At 41.2% G+C, this 26,966-nt stretch overlaps 1 protein-coding gene across 1 annotated transcript; it reads right to left on the bottom strand.

The window, feature by feature from the left end:
• Nucleotides 1-262: 262 nt before the first annotated feature.
• On the bottom strand, nucleotides 263-26,852 carry gtf3c3 (general transcription factor IIIC, polypeptide 3). The gene is made up of 19 exons (XM_054772782.1): nucleotides 26,629-26,852; nucleotides 26,185-26,257; nucleotides 23,843-24,144; nucleotides 23,657-23,780; nucleotides 23,394-23,585; nucleotides 20,131-20,296; nucleotides 19,872-20,019; nucleotides 19,660-19,798; nucleotides 19,434-19,534; nucleotides 19,176-19,347; nucleotides 16,137-16,339; nucleotides 15,971-16,072; nucleotides 15,757-15,889; nucleotides 12,176-12,401; nucleotides 12,054-12,108; nucleotides 11,820-11,955; nucleotides 11,629-11,753; nucleotides 7,045-7,197; nucleotides 263-4,595 (listed from the first exon to the last, which is right to left on the bottom strand). Exons 1-19 carry the CDS (start codon nucleotides 26,719-26,721, stop codon nucleotides 4,473-4,475), a joined length of 2,766 nt encoding a protein of 921 aa, XP_054628757.1. The 5' UTR covers nucleotides 26,722-26,852; the 3' UTR covers nucleotides 263-4,472.
• Nucleotides 26,853-26,966: the final 114 nt, after the last annotated feature.

The following is a 26,966-nucleotide window of genomic DNA, read 5'->3' as shown; positions in this document are numbered from 1 at the left end:
AGAATTTTTGCAAGTTTATCAAAGGCTTTGCCAATTTGAATACTTGGATGAAGTAAAGCATCCCCCATGTAGTTTTCCTCAATTCACGCGGTAGCACATTGTGGAAATTCTTGTGGAAGATCAGAAATTTCAATATCCCTTATTTTCCATGAACATTTAAATGATAATGACAATTTTGACACGTATATCAGTAGTTTATGAATATTACCGTAAGGAAATGTGTTGCAGTGGCCTATTTCAAAGTACAGAAAAAAAGGGCCAAAAAATCTGAATTTGGGGGGGCTGTGATGAATCGCAAATGTGCGTTGATCCACTATTACAGGGGTGTCTAAAGCAAAACATGTAGATAGGCTAACTTATATATTTTATGTATATAAACACTCCTGATCAAAATTTTAAGAAGTTGCAAGAATTAACCATTTGCACTCAAAATGTTCAAAAAAGGTCTCAGTATCAGCATCCAATGTCTGGAACTGATGTCCATTTTTGTAAACTCCCTTGCCATCCATCCCCAAATGTTCTCAATTGGATTTAGATCAGCGAAACACGCATGATGGTCCAAAACAACTGCAGCCAGTAACGCCATCAGGACTGTCAATGTTACATATTTTTTCATCAGAGAATAAAACAGTCTTCCACTTCAGTGTCCCATGTTTATGTTGGTGCTGTCGCGCAAATTCCAAACAGGCAATTTTGTGGCGAAGATGAGGTCTTGGAGACGTTTTTTTGTTCTTAAAACCCTTCTCTCGCAGGTGTTTGATGGTTATGGGACTCGACTCGAGACCAGTAACCTTAATTTGGGCTGAGGATTGTTCTGTGTCTTGACGAATCCTTGTTTGGTAACCGTCAGGATCTCTGAAGAAGTTTCAAATGACGGTCTTGCTGTGTCCAACCTCAGCAGCAAAGGCACGCTGCGAGAGGCCATGCTTATGCAGCTCAACGATCCGATCGTTTTCAAAGAAAGCTTTTTTGCCTTTGCCATCAAGAGATCATGACAGTACCTGATATTTTCGCCATTTTCGTTTTTCTTTTAAAAGGTTGGCACTTTTGATCAGCTGGTGAACAGCCTATTTCATTAGCTTCAATAAATTAATAAATTTTGTCTCCCATTTCTTTTAGAATTTTGTAGCACCACTTAGAACCTCCTTAAGATCCAACTGTGCAAAATGTAAATTCTTGGAATTTTTCAAATTTGGATCAGAAGTGTATTTCAACAAACTGCATTTACTGTTAATATTTAAACTTTCTTGTTAAATGATAGTACATTTTTAAATTATGTATTTCCATAATATAAATTTTCGCCCAACCTAATTTAGCAAAAATTTTAAGTTGATGTTTAGATTGTCATATTACAACTTAAATTTTATTTTCAATAATTCATGTCTATGCCCGGAAAATTTTATTTTTTCTTCATATTACAAGTTTGTCACAAAAGGTCTCATTAAAATATGCCTTTTTTTTCTTAGTATTTTTACTTCATTCTTGTAAAAATGAATTAAAAATTGTAAAATTTTTTTTGAATGTGCCGCGGACCACAAATGGCCCAAGGGCCGTACTTTGGACACCCCTGCACTAGTCGGATGCGTCGTTTGTTAAAGCGCTTTGGTTTCTGTTGTCTTTGCAATATTACGTAAAAGGCCTGCTTGGATGAGTATCGGATGGAAGAACGGAAGCCGTATTCATCCAGTTCCAATGCTTTTGTCCATATGATGTATTTTATTAGTGGTACACTAATATAAAACCAAACCCCACCAGCAACCCAAAACTCGAGCATTGCCACGCCCGCGCCGCCAAAGAAGCTGGCCTAGAGCCAGGTATGTGCTTTTGAGTCGCTCTTTTTTTTGTGAATAGATGTTTTGTTAATATCATATTTACTGCACTGCTGTCCGTGTCACAAGCTGAGAATGCAGTACTTCTAGAGAGGAAGCAGAGACTCTTTTCATCACAAAGATGTGAGCATTAAAGCGGGAAACTAAAATGTTATTAAATGTTGCTTAATGTTCTTATCAATTAAAGATGATTCACTTATTGGGTAGTAATAATCCCCCCAGGAGAATTTTCTCAATCACACTTGGTAGTACATGATTAACATTAGAATTTTTAAATACAATAAAACTTGTCAGCGCAGTAAAAGGATGTGGATGATCCAAATGACTACACATGCCCTTGGATACAGTTTGTCAATTTTCAGTTGTTACCTCCAGGTGTGCTGTCTTTCTTTCCCCCGCTTGAAACCATTTTTAAAGTTTAGCATAAGAACAGTTAGCTCGCTAGCATGCTATGCATCCTTGGCCATCCCTGCAGTGATCCTGTAGCCTGCGCATTAGCCTTGTGATGTAAACAAATCATAAAGGTGACTATAGGGGTGTTATTTCATGTTTACCATGGCTCTAATAATGGTAAACATATGAAATGTTTTCTTTGGTCTATGAAAATATTCCATAATATTGAATCCTACGTAAATTCACTTACCGGCCAGGTCTGGAACCAATTCACTATTGGGTAGGCTTCCGTTCATTGATCATTTGTGTTCACATGTTCTGCATTTCTGTTAGTGTCTCCTAATGGTGACTGAGTGCATTCAAGTTTTCACAAGTATATGTTCTTTATCCTTACAACTGAGCCAGTCCACTTACTCGTACAGACTATCCGTCAACCAGGTACTCTGTTTACTCGAGCTACCCAAGCGCGAGGCTTGGTCGATTACTCGTGGCGGACTGAGCGAGTGAATCGTTTTGTCGAGCCTGTGATGCAGCTCGACAGGAAAGGGGAAAGAGCCGATTTGAGGCAAGGACCAGATCTGCTTTTCCCCAGGTTTAGGAGTAACAGTCGACATGTCACTTGGTTTCATTTTTTTATTTAGTTTGCGGTAGAAGGGGTCAGTAAGTGAACACGTTGACAGTGACAAGCGCCTCCTAGGGGATTTCAGAGCAAGTATGTAAGACTGAGGATCTTAGGTTGCAAAGCACATGCTTGTAAAGAAGGGGTGGGCGGGTGGCACAGCGGTCAAGCTTCTGCCTTCGCCAGACTATCTGTGTCATAATTTGACTGTAGCTGGTCATATGAAGCAGCTTGCAAGTGACACCATCCCAAACTGGTTAGCGTCCATCCACTAAGTTAAAAATTTGCCCCTGCCACCATTAGACGTTTTATCACAAAAGGACGCAGAAAAGTCAAATGCTTGAAAACCAATGCTTGCATTTTGACGAACTCTTCCTTGTGACCTTGACCGAATGAGCCCAAATGAAAGTCACAAATACAGCAGACGCCCCTACAACATAAATAATCCATTCCGAGAACCTTTATGTTATAGGGTTTTTATGTTATACAAAGCGTAAAATACATGTAAATAGCGTAATCCGTTCCAAGATCTTCCCAAACTCACCCCTTTGGCACTTCAAAATATTCAAAGTCTATCAAATATGGTGGGAAAATATAAGAAAACATTAGCATAAACATAGTAGAGTAACATTCCAATATAAAATAAGGTAATAAGATTACTGTAAATGAATAAAACTGAAAAACAAAAACAATCTTACCGTTCACGAGATGTCTTGATCAGGAGCCCAAGTGGAGGCAGGAAGGAGGAGGAGGACTAGCCTGAGTCGAAACACGACTCAAAGAGTCTAAGAGTCAGCTGGTCTCACAGACAAACGCACACGCACTACACGATAATGCTGTGTGCAAAATTTTAATTTGTAACTTAACTTAATTGTTTAAGTTAGTTTCAGAGCGACTACGAAGAGGAAGGAGGTTGAAGGGACAAGCCTGTCTCACACACAAACTCATGTACGTGCTGTATAACTCAGCCAATGAGATGAGAGCGGAGGCTGTGCCCCGAAAATCAGCCAATGAGAGCGTGATGCGTCAGAAGGCGTCACCAAGTGTTAGTCTGAACTTGCACCGACTTGAGGCATTAATAAAGTTGATTGAAAAAAAACAAACACTAGCACTGACTTGACGCTTTATGTTATATGGAATTTCTTCTGTAATACGAAGCAAAAACTTTACATAAATTCTTTATGTTCAGTGGAATTTATGTAAAAGGAGGTTTATGTTATGCGAGGTACTACTATACTACACAGATGTGCGACAATAAAGCAAACTTACAAGCAAGCTTACACCAAAGGGTATAGACGGAGCCTGAATAGATTCGTATGTCACGCCTTACACATAAAGCCAGTGCATGACACTAGTGTCCCTCACTACTTTCCACATGATTGAATCCTCTCCAAATTTTGCATGGTTTTAGGTCTCCATGCAGTCCTTGACTGTTTGTGCATCGTCTCATGGCGTTTGGCAAATAATCCCCAATGCCTTAGTCTGTGCAACAACAGTCTCTCAATCCATTATTTTGTCAGGAGAAACAAAAGAATGTTGCATATAACATTGGAAAAACATTTTATTAAAAATACATGTCATTGAAATGCTTTTCCCTGATTTTTACTACATTTTACAAAATACTAGTAGTGTCAAATGATGCAGTGTGTGGTGATGAGCTGGTGGGCCATCTCAACATTCCCACTGCCCTGGTAGATGAGGGAGAGGTTGAAGGCAACCTCCCTCCTCAGGTCTACTTGGTCATCAGCAATTCCCTGTTGGGTGAGGAGGAGGCTTCCTGTTAGGATGTTTTGTTGTACTTTTTAGGATGTCCACAGGTATCAGGCTTCAGCTTAAAAACTCAAAAAAAAAAGTTTCTCATGTTTGCGGAACTGCACCCTCAAAACAGCGTCGATGGAATTATACCATCATACATGACACCGTCAGACCAAACTACCTCGGTCAGCTGCAGGTTTCGGGTTTGGAAGGGACACTCTCAGATTTCAGAGCAACATTTGCAATAAAAGTGAGATTCAGCTCCAGTACACTCCCCTTCTCTCAATTGCCATTGTTCACTCAAATACAATCCAGGGTTAAGCCCTAAATATGCCTCACAAACTTGTTACATAAAGCATTAAAATGTTAAAATGTATCAGTGCTCACCACGAACATGGCAGTGGGTCTTCTATTTGGTGAACGTACAGTGGTGTGGAAAAGTGTTTGCCCCCTTCCTGATTTCTTGTTTTTTTTGTTTTGTTTTTTGCATATTTGTCACAAATGTTTCAGATCAAACAAATTTAAATAGGAGTCAGTGATAATGTAACTGAACACAAAATGCAGTTTGTAAAACTTTTTATTAAGGGAGAAAAAAATCCACACCTACATGGCCCTGTGTGAAAAAGTGTCCACTAAACCTAATAACTGGTTGGGCCACCCTTAACAACAACAACTGCAATCAAGGACAAAATTCAGATCTATCAGTCTGGAAGAGGTTATAAAGCCATTTCTAAAGCTTTGGGACTCTAGCGAACCACAGTGAGAGTCATTATTCACAAACGGAGAAAACATGGTGGTGAACCTTCCCAGGAGTGGCCGCGACGACTCATCCAAGAGGTGACAAACTCCCCCACAGCAACATCTAAAGAACTGCAGGCCTCATTTGCCTCTGTTAAGGTCAGTGTTCATGACTCCACCATAAGAAAGACACTGGGCAAAAAAACGGCATACATGGCAGAGTTCCAAGACCAAAACCACTGCTGAACAAAAAACATTAAGGCTCGTCTCAATTTTGCCGCAAAACATCCCAATGATCCACAAGACATTTGGGAAAATACTCTGTGGTCTGACGAAACAAAAGTTGCTTTTTGGAAGGTGTGTGTCCCATTACATCTGGCGTAAAAGTAACGGCGCATTTCAGGAAAAGAACATCATACTAACAGTAAAATATGGTGGTGGTAGTGTGATGGTCTAGGACTGTTTTGGTGCTTCAGGACCTGGAAGACTTGCTGTGATAAATGGAACCATGAATTTTGTGGTCGACCAAAAAATCCTGAAGGAGAATGTCCAGCCATCTGTTCGTGACCTCAAGCTGAAACCAACTTGGGTTCTGCAGCAGGACAATGATCCAAAACACACCAGCAAGTCCACCTCTGAATGGCTGAAGAAAAACAAAATCAAGACTTCGGAGTGGCCTCGTCAAAGTCCTGACCTGAATCCTATTGAGATGCTGTGGCATGACCTTAAAAAGGCGGTTCATGCTGTGAAACCCTCCAATGTGGCTGAATTACAACAATTCTGCAAAGATGAGAGGGCCAAAATTCATTCACAGCGCTAGAAGAGACTCATTGCAAGTTATCACAAACGCTTGATTGCAGCTGTTGTTGCTAAGGTTGGCCCAACCAGTTATTAGGTTTAGTGGGCGCTTTTTCACACACAACCATGTAGGTTTGGATTTTTTTTTCTCCCTTAATAATAAAGCGTTTCATTGAGGAACTGCATTTTGAGTTCAATTGTGTTGTCATTGAATAATATTTATATTTGTTTGATGATCTGAAACATTTAAGTGTGACAAACATGCAAAATAAATAAATAAATAAATAAATAAATAAATAAATAAATAAATAAATAAATAAATCAGGAAGGTGGCAAACCCTTTTTCACACCACCGTACATCTCAAGATTTTGGTCTAAATTGGTCTAACAATGTGCCTTATAAGAAAAAAAACCTGATTTGGTTTCACGCTATGATTATTGCTGAGTCATGGTTGGCTTGGATTGTCTCATCAGTTGATACATCCCACTAAAATAAAGCTGTCAAACTGCCTGATTGTTGTTTTACTGTACTATGAAGGAACTGTAGCATCTGTGCACATCTCATCTTTAGGAAAGGGTTCAGGCAAATCATTAATAGAATATTTATAGAGTAATGGCCCCAAGATGGAACCCTGAGGGTAGATTGTCCCCCACTGAACTCCCCCAAGATAGGACTTGAACCACTCTAAAGCATAAAGGTCATGCATTAACATCTACTGCCTCTTTCTCATAAGAGTGCCCGCTGCAGATTGCGCTGCAGATGTGTTCAAATGAAATGCTGTTCAATTGTTAAAGACCCCTGAAGGAAGTCTGCGCTCCACCTGTTGTTTTTCTGTTCATAAACTGTGAACTGACGTGTAGAAAGGACTGCAAGAACTAAACAGTGGAACCGGGTAGAAACGTGTCACTCACCTCTAGTTTCTGTGCAGGCAATACGAGGGCCTTTTGGTAGTAATGGATGGCTAAATGCGTGAGGCCGAGCTGGTGCAACGCCCTGCCCAAGTTGTACATGCTCTCCTGGCACTCGCCACGCAGCTCCACATAACGCCACAGGAAGGCAAAACCCTGCAGAGCAGAGTGTGATGTCTCAGCAACACTAGAAGAGGGTGAGCAGTGTTTCGCATACATTCAATTCTTTGAGGTAGCCCGCCATTAATACATTTGGACCGCATCAGATACATCTGGTGCTAACTGTTCTTTTTTTTTTTTTTCCTAGAATTGTTGCTACCTGTTCGATCTTGCTCACAAACACATTATAATGGGATTGTCTGTGTAGCTCAAGGCTGTCTAAACGTTTTCCACCACATAGTGAAAAATTGAAAAAGGATGCAAGGGCCTCTTTGATTTTGAAAAGATTGAAAAATCTGGATTTCAGCTTTGTGATATAGATGAAATGCTACTAAAATGACAAAATTTCCCCCCATAATATTACAAGTTTATTCTATTGCAACCTTTTCGATTACAACTTTATCTTCATATTTTGACTTTATTCTTGGAAAATGACAGATGCTTTTTCCCCATTTTTGCTGTTTTAAAATGTTTCCACTATTTCAACTTTCCTCTTGTAAATTTTGTTCTTGTGACATCATGACTTTATTCCCATAATAATTTGACTTTATTCTCATATTATTGTAACTTTTGTCCCAACCTAATAAAAAAAATACAACTTTTTATTCTTTGTTTTGTTTGTCATATTATACAGTCATGGAAGAAATGATTAGACCACCCTTGTTTCTTCAGTTTCTTGTTCATTTTATTGCCTGATACAACTCAAGGTACATTTGTTTGGACAAATATAACAATGACAACAAAAATAGCTCATAAGAGTTCATTTTCTTGGCAGTAAAATGCTATAGCTATTCATGTAAGAACTTAAGGGATTTTGGTTATTATCAAGAAAACCATGGAAGTTGCTAGATATCAGCTCTTAATTAAACTCTTATGAGCTATTTTTGTTATCATCATTATCTCTGTCCACACAAATGGATAAATAAACTGAAGGGTGGTCTAATCATTTTTTCCATGACTGTAATTATTATAATACTTAAAAAAATGTCTTTTGTCTTTAATATTTCAACTTTATGCTACTAAAATGACATTACTTTTCATCATAATATTACAAATTTATTTTCGTAAAATTGTGACTTTTTTTTCGTTACAACTTTTTTTCTCCTAACATTGGGATTTTATTCTCGTAAAATTTCTGCTGTTGCTTTTATTTGAAATAATTGTATAAATATTTCAACTTTCTTCTTGTGGCTGTCTAGTTTGGCGGGGGACTAATGAGTGTGTGAGATTGCATTAATGAAATGGTAATTTACACATCCATGTTTTGAAGCACTCAACACAATAGTTGTTGCTTCACAGTATTCATGTCTAAATAATCTCTCTCCCACATGAACACTCCCTCACCCTTTGAACACAAAATTCCTGTTTCTGTCCCACACACATAAACATAAGTCATCTTTGCAAACAATCGATTTCTCCCCATTTCCATGCCTTCATCCTGACACTGTGTACAGTTATGACTGTTTGCATATGTTGTTTAGTAATTGCTTGTTATATTGTAATTGTTCATCTTCTCCCTCAATGCATACATCCTGCTTTTTTGTGTTAAAAGAACATATGAAGAGGGCCCGTGGCTGTGTTCGCCTTAGGCCCCAAAATTGCTAAGTGTGTGTGTGTGTGTGCGACTCAGGCGGGATGAGTATATTTTCACTGTGTTGTGTTGTACTGCTTTAATGTAAGGGCCATTTTACATTGCCCACAGACGACGTGCAGGTTCTGAGAGAAAAAAAGACAAGAAACACATTTATCTTAAGGAAATTGAGCAATACTTTGTTTGCCTTATGTTTTATGCTTTGAAGAGCTATTTTCATAACCATATTCAATTCCACAAATTCATGTTTGGAACAAAAGCTTATTATTATTAAAAAAAAGAAACAAACAATAAAAAGATCGGATCGGCAAGACTATAAAAAAAGTTGGATCGGATCGGTAGCCAAAAATATTGATCGGAACATCCCTACGCAATGTTATACATTATAGCACATAAACAATATAATATACAGTACATACAGTACATGTACTGTATTTTCCAAACTGTAAGTCACTCCGGAGTATAAGTTGCACCAGACAAAAATGCAAAATGAAAAGGGAAAAAAAGCATATATAAGTCGCACTGGACTATAAATCGCATTTTTGAGGGGAAATTTAATTATAAAATCAGAGACCAAGAAGAGACATTTCATCTTGAAAGGCAAGTTATAGTAATAACAATAAAATGGAGAACAACAGGCTAATTAGGCGCCTGTTAACGTAACGTGAATAGGTGGTATGTTAACGTAACATTTAGTTACTCAGATAACTATAGTCTATAGTTACTGTATATAGCCTATAGCCTATAGTCTAACTATAACAACCCGCAAAGTCATCTATAGTCATCGCCTTGGCACCTACCTGGGAGTGGAGACGGAACTGCACAGTTGACAAGCCTCTCCCGCTAGCAGGGTGTTCAAGCACCCATTTGTGAACTTGTTCCGCTAGCTGTGGCCATCTAGCTTTTAGCCCGCAATTAGCTTTGTTTTTATCCTCCACTTTTTGCCAGTCCCTCACAAGTTTCTCGTTCACTCCAAACTTTCTTTCTGCTGCTCAATTACAGTTTTCGGCTGCATATTTCAGTACTTGCAGCTTGTAATCTGCAGAACACGATTTTCTTTTTGGGTGCATTTGTGGCTGTCATGCGCATGCCAAAGTAAGGGTGGAGCTGCAGCCATAGACTGTTAGGGCAATTTTAACCAATCAGAGGTGCCGATGACGTCGTTTCTTTGACGTATCATAACAAACATGTACAGTAGAAGCAATCACGAGCTTGTTGCCATGCTAACATTCCCAAGTCATTCTTCCAAACTCGCTTGTAAGTTGTCCCACCAGCTAAAGGTCCGATCTTGTCCTAAATTGCCATTGTTGGCAGGCGTGTCTTAGCTGTTTAGCGAGTAAAACAGCAGCAGTATAGCGTCCCCCAAAGCCCACAATGGCGCCTTTGTTCGTCAATGTAAAGCGAAAGTAGGCGTATGTTTACTTTTACATACACACAGAGTCATTTCAGTTTGCTTGAAAGGCACATAATTGTTACGTCATCTGTCAGCAACAAGGCAAAAGCTCCGTCTCCACCATTCACAGAATACGCTGAAGCAGGAGTTTAAAAAAAAAATCTTCACCCTGACCTGAGTTTTCCCAAAGCTCTGACAAAAACCTCTGCATGCATGTAGATGAGAGGCCAAAACGCATAGAAAAACATGCGGTTTTAAAATATCCGTATTTGTGTGGACAGGCCCTCAGTTGTCTTTACAAGTTGATGTTTACATTGTAAATTTTCAGTGGTACAGGAGTGACAGGAGTAGCAGGTGCTGGCACACAAGCCTCGAGCGCCCTCTCGCTGCTGTCAGTGTGAAAAAAACCTACTGGAGAAGTCGCTCAGGAGTACAAGATGCAGGACCAGCCAAACCATGAAAGAAATTGTGACTTCTAGTCCAGAAATACAGTATATAGATGCAACATGTATTATACATCATTGGCCAATTTCGCCCAGTAATTCAGAAATGGATGTAACCTGGCAAACCTTTCTAATGGGATGTCAGCCTCACCACACATACTACAAAATCTTTAACAAACTGTAATGCCCGTGCTTGTGATTAAGGTGTAAGATGTAGTCAGAATTCCAATGCAATTCCAACTGCATTTTTAATGTGAGATACTGTATTTTTTATGACACCCTTAATTTGTTTACACAATTAGACGAGATGTGGCAAACAGTGCTCTTACTTAGAAGGCTGTAAGTGTGTTCTGTGTGTATTGAGAATGTCGAGCTTGGTGCAAGAATAAACGTGTTAAAGCGGTAAAACACAACAAAGTGAAAACACACTCACTCACCTGTGTTAAACACACACAGCTGCACTAGCATGCTCTGCTAAACTAAGCTAACCCCGCTAGCTCCCATTCATGGTCCGTAAGAGGAGTTTCCGCCAACTTTTGCCGGTGTTTTAGGTCGCCATTTCGATATGTTTAGTTCGGGAGGGGGTGGGTTAGTGTTTGTAATGAGATTCCGCCACGATTGAGCAGTCTGCCAGGGAAATACTTCTCCACACAAACGTTCCTTCTCACGATGACAGCACATTATGTCAATTTCCGCGAGATTCTGCATTTAAAGAGTAAATTCCGTTTTTATTGGCCAACTCTGCGATTCCATTAATGTGGAAATCATAGGGCCCTAAAAGCGACTAATGCTAAATTTAGCAATGTTTTCCGGTCTTATTGGACACTTGTGGAGACATGAAAGTATGTATCACTCTTCAGGTCATGCTGTGTTGTTAAATAAGACAACATGAGATAATGTCATCATGCCAATTATGCCCCATTGCCACATATAGATTGCAGCCCTGTAGGAAACACCAGTGCAGCATTCAAAAGAACCGAAAGCACCCGAATGTAACATACCTGCACCATAAGCGTGTGCCTCTTTGCAACAAACTTCTGGGATGCCATGTGGAAGAAGGTGAGGCCGACCATCAGGGTGAAAAGTGGGTTATCAGGCTGAGACTGGAAAGCCTGCACGTATTGGCCTGGAGACAAACAACACACTGTTTTCTTTGCGTTCTGCACATTTCGACAAGGGTCAATTGCGGTACCCAGGGCGTGTTTGAAGCTGCCCGACACCATGGCGTTGTGTCCACAGAGGACGCACAGGGCGCGGTTGTCGGGATGTTTCAACAGGAGGCGCAGACAAAAGCGATGATGACGTTGGTGGTGGGAGGATATTGTCAGCTGAGGGAAACACACACATTAGAGCTCGCCTTAAGCTGTAAACTCTAGGGGAAACATGTATGAAAATACATTTAAGTCAAACACATGTGTCTGCTTACTTGGTTGAATATATTCCAAAGCTGAGGCTGATCCACATTTTCCATCAGCATCAGTCTGTTGCAAAGAAGGAAACAAACAATGATAAAACTACCACAATTAATTCACACTGAACTTCGCATACCTGATGTAGTTGTAGGCCTTGTAGTAGTTGCGGTCCAGGATGCTGGCTGAGAGCCCGAGGAACTCCAACTCCTTCCTCCTGGGTTTGATGTCGTAGAAAGAGTAGAACTCCATGGCAGAGTCCACCATCAGCTCGGCCTCTCCGTAACGCTGCACGTCGCACAGCGTGAGCACACAGCTTAGCAGCAGCTGCCACCAGTCCTCTTTGGACAATACATTGGTTTTACCTAGTAGGGACACAGAACAAGACTTAAAGGACTAGGGTTCTCACAATACCAGGATTTCAGGAGTCAGTACCAATCAATAAAGAACTGTGAATTTCCACAATTCACAGTTGTTTCTCCAATTCTAAAAAAGACCTGGTTCAGACCCAAATAAGTACAAAGACCCAAATAACCTCCCTCCTCCCTCACCTCCTGTCTGTCTGAAATGAAATCCTGGTTCACCACAAAGTTTCTCAAACTCAACAGTGACAAAACTGAATTCCTTGTAATTGCAACAAAATCATTACTTTCCAAAGTCAACAGTTTCACCCTCACCATCGACAACTCCTCCGTCTCCCTCTCTCCTCAGGTAAGGAGTCTGGGTGTCACCTGGATAGTTAACTGCCATACGAATCCCACATCAATGACATTACTTCATCTGCTTACTTTCACCTCTGCAATATTAATTGTCTCCGGCCTAACCCTCACTATCCATTCTGCCTCTATCCTTATCCATAGCCTGGTCACTTCTCGCATTGACTACTGCAACTCACTCCTTTTTGGTCCCTCCATAAACTTCAACTTGTTCAGAACTCTGCTGCCTGATTTTTAAACCAGAACTCCTTCATTCCCTCACCTCACCCCCATCCTACGGCAACTTGACTGGATCCTGGTCCAGCACAGAATAGAATACAGACTCTTTCTGTATACCTTCAAGGCCTACACAACCTCAGCCCTCCATACCTGACTGACCTCCTCCACATTGCCACTCCAGCTCGCTCCCTCAGATCACCCTCCTCCATTCACCTCACTGTGCCCTCTGCTCGCCTCAGCACCATGGGGAGCAGCGCTTTCAGCCGCTCTTCTCCCAAACTCTGGAACTCATTACCATATGACTTACGAATACATTGACTCACTCCACATCTTCGAATCAAGACTCAAAACTCATCTGTTCAAGATTGCATACTCTCTTTGACCTCTCTATGTTGCTGTTATCTTTTGTTTTTTATCTGTATCATGTGCAGTGTTCTTGGGTTTTTAGACAGGCGCTTATAAATTAAATGTATTAATATTATATAATTTCCACAATTCTTGATACATATTTGATACCATGATAAAAATAAAAAAAATAGAACCCATCTGCTTTTAAATTCACATCACATGATTGAAAACTGTTTCAAATGATCAAGTATTTAAGATGACTGTGCTTCCAACATTTTTTTGTACAGAATTTAAAAATTGCAGTGCCAGCTGCCAAGGGGTAACATTAAAAAATGAACAGTAGCGGCCTATAGCCTCCCACTACTGTATATGAAAACTGCTTATACACACATTTTCTTAAGTAAAAATAGCTGCATTTACAGATTTCCTCATCAAATACAGTGAGCGTGGCTTCACGGCTTAGTGCGCAAGCCTCGCCTACTGTGCACACTCATGGTACCATGGCGCCTGCCAGTTTGTGTTTGTCCGCATGTCGGCAATAATATAATGTTGCAGAAACATTTATTATACGCTATGACTTTCTACAGCCTGTGTAACGTCTTTAATGTAAATGTGACATCATTATTCTTGCTAATCCAACAATAAAACTAATTTCATACGGGAGGCATTTGCAGTACCGATGCATCCTGAATGGATGGGGGCGTGCGTGAGCTGTAAGGTGCTTGTCAGCCATCTTTGCACGGAGCCAGCTAGAGCTTGACTTACAAACAAGTCAAATGCATGATAATTTTATGCTTGAATTTGACATGCATTGCATGTACTTCATATACATATAAGAAGGTAAAAACACAAATGTTTTTCAGTTTAAAAAAAATACATAAATTGGATTAAGAAGTATCTGAAAACAATTTGAAAACAACCTAAGTTTTTAACCAAAGTGAATAATTTTTGGGGGTGTCTTAATGAGCAACCTGTATTAACATTAAAAGAAACTCCAAAGGAGTCACTGCCTCACCAGCCATGAACCTCACCGCATGTCACCGTTTGGCACCATAGTTGTAGTGGGCCGTGTAGCGTGTTGCAGTGTGGGTTGCATTGCCTGTTTTAGTTCAAATAACATAAGTTCATAGACACGTATCATGACGGTATCGTTACATTATTAACTAACCATCCCTGTTCACGTAAGGGAGCGAGCGTTGGAAGCCTGTGTAACGGATGCCAGCCAGTGCGGCTGTGCAAGTGTACATTGGTAAAACCTCCCTCCTTCAGCCTTAAGAGCTGCGCTGAATGCTCGGTCAACAGTCCAGGCTTTTGGCCGAAGGGTCAGCGTTCTCGTCTCCCATTCGAAAGGTCCTGTGTTCAAGCTGTGGCGTGGGCCGTGTGAAGCAGGCGGTTTACCTGCGCCTCTACAAGCATAGTAAGATGGCACTCAAGACAAATAACGGAAGGTATATTTGGATCATGTATAACATGACACGAGTGATAGTAAAGTGAAACGTACACACACTGAATTCTTTAAACAAGTCGGGGTGCCTGTCTTTCAGGTGTTTCGCTAGGTTCAAAATGTTTTCTCCTTTGATTTGAAAACTTGGGAGGCACAGCGTTCGTGTCGCTTTTCTGTGAATTTATAATGGCACCGCATTCATCCACCTCGAATGAGAAGTATCTCCACACGCGACTCCTGCTACCTGGCTTATCGAGTTGATGTGCTTTCCCCGTGTTTTTTTTTTTTAAGACAGCAGGCATTCTTCGTCGGCGCAGAAGTCCAAAACAAAAGAGAACTTGGGAACCTTGCACGCAACTTTACAAAAAAGAAGCAAAAATCACTTATAATAAGCGGACTTAGCAACACTGCTGCTCAGTCGCCTCAATGCTCATACGCGGAACCGCCCACGTCAGTTCGAGTCGATACGGCTCTCCGAGGGAGATTGTACAGACAACCCTAATAAAGACTAAGGCTTATATTATACATTTATAATATTATACATTCATTTGTATTTGCAAAGTACTCATAATCTCAAATCATTATGTGAATTATGTGAATAAATGACACCTGTCACACAAACACTCTCTTCCATTCAAACCACTCCACCACCATGGGCGAGACCAAAGAGCCCAGGGACAAAATACCAGATAACAATCAATCACCCCCAGTCAATCTCCTCCTGGAGCTCCATGCAAGATTTCAACTGGTGGGGTAAAGATGACGGTAAGAAAGAGTGAAGGAGCAGCCAAGAATAACAAGGGAAGGAGTTGGTTAATGATGTAAGTTGTTAATGATGGGAGTTGGGAACACAGTCAGCGAGAAGAGCATTAGTAAGGCACTTTGCTGTACCCTTCTGGACGTTTGACATGGAAATGCCTTAATTCAACCCTTCTCAGGTCCCAAAAAAACACAGCACAAGTGAAACAAATCTGCACCACACACAGTACATACATGTGATGTCCAAATACGCAGCTTCTGGGTCACCGATGTCCAACATCATGTCTTCCACCTTCACCAAGCGCAGGTGATTCTCACCCGACACGATGACGGAGCGCACGCACACCTTGGCGCGCTGCATGGCCACCTTGAATATGAAATCACACACATTGCTTCTATTAGAATGTGGGCCATTTTACGTAAGAGCAGGACAAAATGAAGCTATGACCTTGAGCAGCATGGACATCATGGTGATGACGGCATCCAGGTAGTGCTGTATGTGTCCCTGTGTTTTCAGCAGCGTGGACCGATGCAGGAGCAGCTTTAGTTCCTGCAAAGATGTGTCACAATGCAAGTGACTACCTCTATATCTCGCACAAAGAAATACCACCTGCCTTTTGCGCCGCCGATGAGTCTTGTGCGAGTGTCTCGTTGTCGTACATGGACTCCAGGGCTTTCAGGGCGCACTCCGGACGGCCCAGCTGCTGTTGCAGGGTGGCGAGAGAGAGCCGGGCTTCTAGGTGTTGCGGCGCCAACTCCACCACCTTGGTGAAGCTTTTGGCCGCTGCCTCCATCTCACACAATGCCTTTAGACACTCTGCAGTGGAGGTGAAAGTCACTGGTCACTTATAATTTGCTAAACGCACCGACTGGCCACAACATTAGGGAAAGGTAATACTTCAGCCTTCATTAAGATACAATGCATTACACTGTGTCCAATTATTATGTAAGTAACATACCAATAAATCAGCCCCTCCAGGATTTCACAGGCTTTTTTGTTACGGGCTAAAATGTCTGATTTTGCAGCAATTTTTAATTTTGTGCTTTGCTTTGTACACATTTGTTGTCAAAGTTTTCAGCCTTCTTTGTAACCTTGGCCCCCAAAAGCAATTTAGCAGTTCCCTCAGGATCCTGAGATTTGAGTTTTCCCCAAAAATGTATATTTTTTAAAGATTTTTTTTATGACACCCTTACTTTGTTTACACAATTAGACGAGATGTGACAAACAGGGCTCTTATTTTGAAGGCCGGCATTGTGTTGTGTGTGTGTTGAGAATGCCCGTTAAGGCGACCTATGTGAAAGAATAAACATGCCTCTTGTTGAAACGCCCGCTTACAAAGCGGTAAAACACAACACGGTGAAAAAAAACACACTCACTCACCACACACAGCTACACTAGCATGCTCTGCTAAACTAAGCTAACCCTGCTAGGAGTTTCAACCAAAAAATGTAATCAAAATAAAAAAAAATACAAAAAAATCTCAAAAAAATCTTGCCATTTTGTGCTTAAAAATATATGTATAAATCAGGCTTTCAGAAAAACGCCTTCAAATACGTGGGAATGATATGTACATATTCTACACTGGTCACTGGATGTCAGTAATGTTACTGTACTGTTCATGGAGACAAACAAGCACCAGACTTGATTGCCGTACTGCAGGCCTACTGTTGAGGCCGTAACACACACCAAGCCAAAACTCAACCCTGAACCCCCAATGTCGCTTCCTGTCCCCTAGCCCCGGAACATATTTACATCAACACACACGTGCACGAGTCTTACTTCTGTCTTATTTTCTGTTATTATATATCCAGTACTATTTTGGGTATTATGAGTATAAAGGTGACTATAGGGATGTTATTTCATGTCTAGAGGGCTCTAATGATGTTAAAAACCATATTTACAAGGTCATAAACAGGATTTCTACGCTCCAACTACAAAAATATTCCAATATATAATTAAGGAATTCTACTTTGCAGAAACTGACTTATCATGGTCAGGTCTGGAACAAAAACTACGATAAACAAGAGATTACTGTACTCTCAATGGACACTTTCTATCCCAGCTGTACACTGACTTCTCTTTTGAGTAGAAGCGATCCCAGCCAGTGTATTCTATACAAGATGAGCAAGTAATTATTATGGAGCGTTCTGAGGCATTCCCAAAAGATTATCACTTCTAAAAGCAACACTGTCGCTGCCAACAGAGCGAGGGAGGACCGCTGGCATGCCAGCATGCATCGTGTGAATGCGCAAGGTAACACTGTTTATTATACTAACTATACCCTACTAGTCTTTTCAATTCATACACTCAACATTGCAAAACTTTGACATACTAACACTGATCGATTTAAAAAGTAAAAACACTGGAGCAACAACTGTCTTTTTTCACGTTATATTTTCATGAAATATTTTCGAACGCTGTCTCTCCTTGTGACTACTAGATGGCATTGTTTTGTGTGTGACTTGTTTTGTGGAACCCTTTTTAACTTTTTTGTTAAACAAGTGTTTTATTGTAGTTGATCGATGCCTCAGAGTGTCTATTCCTCCAGCAAATATTGTAATATAAGAGGACTACCTGAGTACTCGCGCTGTGACATTTACATCTTCTAACATTGGCCTAATTAGTAATATTTCAAATTGCATTTTAGTCCCGGTGCTCGCGTCAAAAAGTGACCATATCTAGCGTATTCCCTCGAATGAAAATCATTCTCACTTATACAGGTAGATGGATATATCATCAGAGAATGCTCATTTTGTAACTTTTTGAACGTCAAAATTCTCAATAAATGGTGACGCCATCTCTGAATTAGTTAAACAGTGAAACAGTGGCACTTTGATAGCCGGTTTTAAGCTGAAAGCCTGGACATGACCTGGTCAGGAGCAGGTTATGAGTTTATCCTAAGTTACCATGGTGATACAGCTGCTTTATAAGAGAGCTACCTTCGCTGAACAGGCAAGTCCAGCTTTCCACTCAACACAGATCGCTAACCCACTAAACTCGCTTTGTAGAATACCCCCATTGTGACATTTGTTTAGTTAGGTTTTTTTTGATGGGGCTGATTGCCCAAATGTGGTGCAGGTGTGTTTCTTTTTGTTTTTACATGTTGGAGGACCCTGGCTCCCCAGATTGGCTGCAGGAGGGGAACTACCTCCCATAAAAGGCAGAGGAAGACGCCTGGAGGAGGAAGCCCACCTCCCATCTCTCTCTCCTTCCAACCTACCACACCCTGCAGTTTGGATGTATTGGACTTTGAACTGATGTACTTTTTATGTTAAAATAAGTTCCTTGTACAGCCTAAAGAGTGGTTCTGGTGGTGGCTTGGGACTTGAGAGAGTTGGGACCTCTCCCACTTTATGTAAAGCCCTGCTATTCCCCCAGCCAGGGTGGAACACAAAAGACATCCATTTGCAAACACAACCAATTCCTCAAAAAGTTGGCACAGGTATTAAAGAAGAACCAATTTTGTTTTGGTGAGGATATGGTTGAAGGTGCAGATACAGGAATTTATTTCCAAGTTCCACTGTGTGACCTCAGGGACAAGACTGTAAACCTGCACAAGACTGGAATGGACTACGAGACCGCTATTGGCACAGTACTCCATAAATGGAAGAAATACAAGATAAGTGATCGGCAGTGTCCCATGAGTCCTTACCTGCGTGACGAAGCCATACCACAGCCAGATTGTACTTCTCAGATATGACAAGCGCAGACAGCAAAGGTAGAGCAGACAGGTATTCTCCCATCTCCAGGTAGGCCTCGCCCACATCCAGGTACAAGTCGCCAACCTCCTCTGCACTCTGCTCCATCAGTGAGGACACCATGGCCTGGGGTTTGGTTGGCAGAAAAGCCATAAGAAAAGACTCCAGTTGTGTCTGTCTGAAATGAGTCAGGATTGTAAAAAGCGGGCAACCTCCAGTGGTCCATGGATGCGCATGTGAATGAGGCAGACGATCAGCTTGGCTTTCAGGTCCACCGGGATGCTGTCGGGAACGTTGACATCCTTAATTTGGGCTGTGGATGCATAAACACATGCTCGGTTATCTTTACTGTAGTTTAGCTTGGATCTTTGACTACTTTTTTGGGCAGCCGAGTTCTTGAAACTGCAATGCTGACCTTGTTTACCGTGTTTTACTTACGCTTGCTCTCTGATGCTTTCTCAGCAGTATTTGTCTCCTCCTCATTATTCTTATCCTCTGGGGCCTTCTCATCTTCTACATGAGAGTGAGAGCCAGTTTCTTCGTGGACCAGAACCACACCCACAAAATGGACCAAAACCTGAACGTGCACACGGAAGAATGCTTGTTTACTCACATTCAAAATGTGTGCACATACACAACATGCAGTATACCTCCAAAGCCTTGTCATATTGGTGTTTTGTTATGTAGAGCTCAGCGGCCATGTTGATGATGTCATCGCTAACCAAGTTGGGGTGTCGTGCCAGGGCCTCCTCTATCACGCCGAGTGCTGACGGTAGGTCGCCGCTTTCATAATAACTCCTAAGCACACACGCACACACACACAACGAAATGCGATATTATGATTGTTGAAGGACTCTATCCTGAATTCAGTAATTGTACTATGTGGGTGTGTCAGCGCAAGGTCCCTACTTGGCCATATCCTTGGAGAGTTGCATGAAATGCTCCCCCTCCTCCATTGGCAGCAGGGACAATATCCGACGGTAGCCATCCATACACTGCTTGTGCTCGCCCAGACGCATGAGGAGACTACAGCGGTCCCACAGGTAGCGCACGTTAGTGGGAGCATACTTGACGGCTGCGGGAGGGATCAGGCTCGGTTCATTCACAGAAGTTTACACACACACACACACACACACACACACACACACACACACACACACCATGGGCTAGAATGTTTTATTCATTGTAACAAATTTATTTAATTAACGTATGCGCACCTTGTCAAGCCACCCCTCTGTTATGATGACAGACGGAGGCACGATAGCGTCTGACGCTCTCATATAACGTTATTCTGACCTGAACACATCAACAGCAGTGCTATTCCAACACCATATACTGTACGTATCTCCAACTCACAAACACGAAAAAAACAATAAGTGGATATTCTTACCACTCACTAGCGTAACTCTTACTAAGAAAGTACAATTTGCTGCATTTTAATATGCTCGGAAATCCCAGAAAATACTCACTCACACTCAAAACAGTGCATTCAACTTAAAAATCCACATGGTGTCTTTGAACGCAACCCCTCATGGCTCATAATAACACTGTTAAAGTGTGATTCAAATGTTCTGCTACTATTAAAGAGACTGGTGTTTAAGATTTTCAGACGTGTGGTATCTTTTAGCATGATTTCAATTTTCTGTTCATCGGGAGCTGTTAATACATACAAATATATAAAATACAGTTAAAAAACGGCATATTTCACACATGGTTGCAAATGGTGATGAATCATGATGAATTCATTTGAAACCTGTGATTAATTTGATGACAATTTTTAATCATTTGACAGCCCTAATTAATTTTGCTCCCTTAATGATTTATTTCTACAGGGTGGCATGACAAAAATGTTATCAGATTTTTTTTTTAAATTCATACAGGTTCAGAGTTACACATTCGGACTCAAATACGTACATATATACTGTCACCTAAATTGTATAATAATAGTTCCAAAATGTTAGTTGATAGCTAGTTAATTGATAGTTCATTGTCCGGGCGAGGCGCGGTCCCTCTTCATGTGTTGTTCATAGGATCTTCTGAATCACTCTTGGTCTGGCCAGTCAATGGGGACCTGTTTGCCTTGGGAGACCCTATTAGGGACATATAGCACCAGACAACATAGCTCCTAGGATCACTCGGGCACTCAAACCCCTCCACCACAATAAGGTGGTGATTAACGGAGGAGATTATATTGATTTATTACTAAATTAATAGATAACCTGCTTTGAACTCAAGGTGACAACCAGTTACTCAAGTGTTTGTTTTTGAAAACAAATTATGGTTGGAACAGCTTGTTGCATGATCAGATAATATTTTTATTATTATATATAATTTTATACATAATTTAGTCAAAAAACATGTCTTTTTAGCATTTAATTATAATAACACTTAATTTTTACAATTTAGCTAAAAAATTAAGTGATTTTTTTTTTAGGTATATTATTTCCAGGCTTTTGCAGACCACATAAAATGAGGTGGCGGGCCAAATCTGGCACTCGGGCCAGATGTTGTTACGTTCCAGGACCATCAACGGATGGCGAGTAATTGGTACGGCCATAAAAATGTCAATTTTGACCCATAACTTCCCCAACAAATAGGTTGACCTTGACGTTCTCCACCAATGTTGGATCAACATTTGCAATAAAAGTGGCTCATGTAATTATTAGATTAAATTCAGCTCCAAATCCCTCCCCTTCTATCTTTGATTGCCATTATTCACTGGCAACACAATGCGAGTTTGAGCCCTACATATGCCTCACACACAAATTTAACGCATAAAACGTAAAGTAAAAAAGTAAAAATGTAAAGTAAGATTTCTTATTTATAAATGGAATATTTTAGATAACCTGTTTACAACCTTATTATTATTTTTTTGTTTTTTATAAGGAGATGAAAATGTCCTTATTGTCATTATTTTTCAACTAAAGATATCCATCCGTTTTCTATGCCGCGTATGCTGGAGCCTATCACAGCTGACTTCGGGCGAGAGGCGGGGTACACCCTGGACTGGTCGCCAGCCAATCACAGGGCACATATAGACAAACAATCATTCACACTCACATTCATACCTACGGGCAATTTAGAGTCGCCAATTAACCTAACATGCATGTTTTTGGAATGTGGGAAAACGCACGCACGCACGGGGAGAACATGCAAACGCCACATAGAGCTGCCCAAGCAGGTCCCAGGTCTTCCCGACTCCTGAGTGTGTGGCCAACATGCTAACCACCCGGCCACAGTGCGGCCCACTAAAGATATGGATGTTTTTATTTGTTCGAGTAATATCTTCATTAAATACATCAGTACATCAAAAGGTTTGTGAGAGACATTTTTGTTCAAGCAGGATCTGCTAATATAGCTAAAAATATTTCATATTTTTTGGTTATTTGTTTGTCAAGTAAGGCTTGAAAAAACAGCGGTTGATTTTTTACTGAGCAATTCAGTATTTAATTGCAGAGATTTTAAAGTTATTTTCCCATCACTGAAACTTATCAAAGATATATTATTTTTGGCATAATTAAACATGTTGAGTAACCTGAATTTGTGTCTTTGCTTATAGACAGTATTTTGTAATATCATAAAAATGTTCTATTTATTTTGAACAGGTTGTCTCAACAAAATAAATCACAACCAATTGTCTAAAATAACATGTTTTCCTACCATCAACAAATATTCAATTTATTATTCAAATGAAATATTGCCGGCAACAGCACAATTTGGAAAGCTGCACACTTCTATGTGGCGCAAACATCCGTTTAAGAATAAAGTTCAAAGTATTTCCAAACATGGAAATACTTCCAGACAGCGGACACACTGAGCTTGCAAGCTTGTGGCGGTGTGGAGCACGTCATCACTCGCTCGACAATATCATTATTGGCAGAAAAAAACATACTGATTTGATCTAATATCTCATTTTTATGTGACAGTATCAGTGTGGCGATATTATAGGGCACCGCTAATCAAGTATTTATAAATCTATTGAATTGAATGAGATGTGTTTTCTGTGGAAAAAACTGCCTATTTTTGAAAAGAAAAAAATTGAATCACAGGGCTGTGAATGCTGAGTCGCGAATGTGTGGGGATCCACTGTATTCCAATCCGAACAGATGTGAACTGCTGTTGTAAAACATACGCAGGGAGCGATCATGGTGGGGAAAAGAAGTAAAACTGACCTTTGTTGTAGCAGACAAGAGCTTGCTGGACGTTGTCCTGCTCCAGCGATATCTCAGCCAACCTGATCCACTCCTCACAGTCCGAGGGGTTCAGGTGGGCGGTGATCAGACTGAACTGCAGCGCTTTTTCCGTGTCGCCCTGGTCCTCGTAGATCATGGCCAGCGTGGAGAAAGGGTCGTAGGCCAGAGGAGCTGGAGGGAGCATGAGAGAGACCACCATGTTGTCACGACAGATGACACAACCACGCAAAAACACGTCCTACCTTGCCGTATGATCTCCATGCACATGGCGATGGCGTCGTCTTTCTCTCCTCTGGCGTAGCGAATGTTGGCCTCGCCCATCAGGCCTCTGAGTGCACGGGGGAGCTTGCTGCGGTTGCGTCGTTCCTGGAAGCACGGATGGCGACGGTGTTGTCATAAGGACAGTCGCAAAGTCAAAGTCGTCTCACCTTCATCATCTTCTTGTTTTCGCGGTTCAGCTCCATCTCCAACGCGAGCACGTCTCCCACGGTCATGTCATCGCTTTCCTTTTCTTCGCTCTCTGTCACACCCTTCCTTCTCCTCGGCTTCTTGTCTTTCACTGTCACCTCTGAATTTTCCTCTTCCTCATCCAAGGCATAATCCTCATCATTCTTGTCATCAACATAGCTCAAGCTGTCGTTCTCCTCTTCGTCATCTGAATACATGGGCTCTGTGCTTTCGCCCAGCATGGAAGCGAAGGCTTGCTGGACCCCTGGGCTGACTCCTTCGTCTACAAGATGAGGAAGAACATCAATGATGGTGGGTCAGTGCTGGTGCCAGCAACTCATACAGTAGTTTGTACAGATTGGATTGTACAGAGATTGTACAGAGTGAATCCACTACCTGCCTGTTTGGAGGCGAGGGGTGAGGAGACGCAGACACGCATGCACATGGCAATATATCGAGGCTGGCAAAATTATCGAGTTCATTTTCATTTATTGTGTGATTAATTCATTAATTGATTATTGTCCTACGCCTCGTAATAAATGTTTTTTTTCTGAACGAGAAATCTCACTTGTGCATATTTTTATTTAGATTATTATGTTTTCGTATGATATTCGATACAGTGTACAAACGATACGATATGATTCTACGTTTACATTTATTGATGCAGACATTAATCTTACATTACAAAATAAAGAGGCCAATTCTATAAACGTGGCATTCTTACAGTGTTTTCAAATGTGTAAAAGAACACATCATATCCCCAAGCAAGCTGTAAGGCAGGGGTCCCCAACTAAAGGGGGCATGGGAAACGTTCAGGCCTAATGATAAAAAAATACAATAATTTGTAAATAAGTACATTCAATATTTTGTAAAGGGATATCAATTTTGGAAATATGGGCCATTATTTAATTCAAAAAATAATATACAGTTAGAAATCTCACCATTTTAGCATGTTTGTGAGCGGAGACTTGTCGCACTTTGCTCAAAGGTCCTTGAACGCATCATCTAACTTTCTCTCACGCTGCACAGATAGACTACTATACTGTATTTTTCCCTTTTTTTTTCGCCTCATATTTTGTCCCAAATGCTGATACGATGTGGGAAACCATGAAGGTACGATTCGATGATGTTAATGAGTGCTAATGTGCATATTTGTTCAGTGCACCTCTCTGAAAAACAAACTCCAGGCTTGTACTGGTGGATGCTGCCTCTGTATTCATTTAGTGCTTTTAATTTGATGTTCTTCCTGTCTTAGTTTTGCACAATCCATAATAGATGAGATAAATTTGATCGCTATAATGGACGTAAGTTTTGCTGACGTGTTGAAAATCTTTCCTGGTGACTCGCTAGCACGCTGCTAATGCTAGCGCTGCTAATGCTATTTACATCCTTTCTCGTCATCAGTCATGGTAAGCTACGGAGCATGCACGACAACCCTTTCGCCGATAGCCCAGACTCTCTCGCGCTGTCTAAGAGACGGACTGTCAACCGGTCTCTACCATTGATTAATCTAAGGCAGTGGTCACCCACCAAGATCTCTGGTCTCGGCCGTTAGATCTACAGCTGGATCTATTAACATGCAATAATTACTGTTGCGTTAGCAGGCACACCGCTGCACTCTGTCACACTCTCTCCTTGTCGCTCAGCCTGTGAGCGCTGCGGGGCGAGGCCAGCCGTTTGTGCACTCATGGTACCTCCGGTAGGGTTTTGGGGACTGGGCTCGGGCTCGGGCTCTGAGACCGGCAAGGCGTACGGGCATGCAATGGTCAAAATACGTGCCTGTTGGTCACTCTCCAGGAGGGGAAGGCACTGATATAATAATATTTTATTTTCTATTATTCTATAATAATAAAGTCCCAAAGATCTACTGGTGGCTTGCAATTGACGGCTTGGTGATCCCTGATCTAAGGATTTATGGCTGATTCTTATCCATCAGGGAGGCTACTACCGATGCAACCATCTTGCTTGTCAAACCGGATATCCAGTCGCATCTGTTTTATCATTCACAACTCTACTCTTATATTACAAAGAAGCTGCCGCTAATTTTGTTGCATGTCTCGACTACAATGACGATACAGTTTTCGTAAAACGAACAAACCCATTTTTCAAACAAACGGCCCCTTTGGCTCTCAAATGAAAAGCAGTCGACCATGTATGTCGATGTCAGCTTAAGTGGGCACTTTTTTGGTAATACGAAAAAGACGGTAGACCAGGTCTTGATGAATTGGTCGACATATCACCTATCACACATATCATCATATTGGTCGTCACCTGGCATTCGACTGTTTCTACATGTGTGAACACGAGTAGAGAGGCAGTTTACCGATTTGAGGCAGGTTGTGTTTTGAGGTGGAGGGCTGTTCCGCTTCCCCATCTTCAGCTGAAACTCCAGCCTCCTGAAAGAGAAAGATTAAACAAGGTTGGATTCGTTGCAACGGGAGTCAGGCTAACTCTTAGGCATCTGCTCTATCTTGACCACGGGTGTCTATATACAGTAAAAATTAAGAACTTTGAATATTACTCTCTTTTGTTTCTTTTATTTTGTATTAAACACAATGAAACCCCTCCAGTGTAAGTCAAGATGTGCTAAGCTGTTAAATATATTTCAATAATTATTATTGTTGTTAGTGTGATTTCTCAGTCAGTCCACATTTAAACTTTTTCTCGTTTCATGTATATGGGGGGAAAATTCAGCGGCTGTCCTAAAATGACTCAGGAACCGCGAATTGGACACCCATCCAGGGTTTGCTCATTCAAGCAGCCGTACCTTAGCTTTCCTATCGTCTCTCCTCCGGTCAAACTCCTCAAAAGTTATCCTCCCTTCCAGATAGTCGATAAGCTCGGCGCTAAAGCCAGACATGGTCCTTGATATTTGACAGTCGATTCGCGTTATTTTATTACATTTCCAACAAGCTTCTTTCTGCGCGTCTGTCACGCTAGTAATGCAATTGACTTTGTTTACACCCCCTTCTCTTCCTGGAACATGTGGTCACGTGATGCGAAGAAATTCCGGGTTGATGCTGTCAAACGGGAGTCTCTTACAGGGACATCTTGCGGCGGAAGGCGAGATTGCAGGTTATTGTTATTAATACAATACTGTAGCTA

This window comes from Dunckerocampus dactyliophorus, chromosome 1, assembly GCF_027744805.1.
Source record: "Dunckerocampus dactyliophorus isolate RoL2022-P2 chromosome 1, RoL_Ddac_1.1, whole genome shotgun sequence".
Taxonomy (NCBI): Eukaryota; Metazoa; Chordata; class Actinopteri; order Syngnathiformes; family Syngnathidae; genus Dunckerocampus; species Dunckerocampus dactyliophorus.
This window is presented reverse-complemented; position numbering and strand designations above follow the sequence as displayed.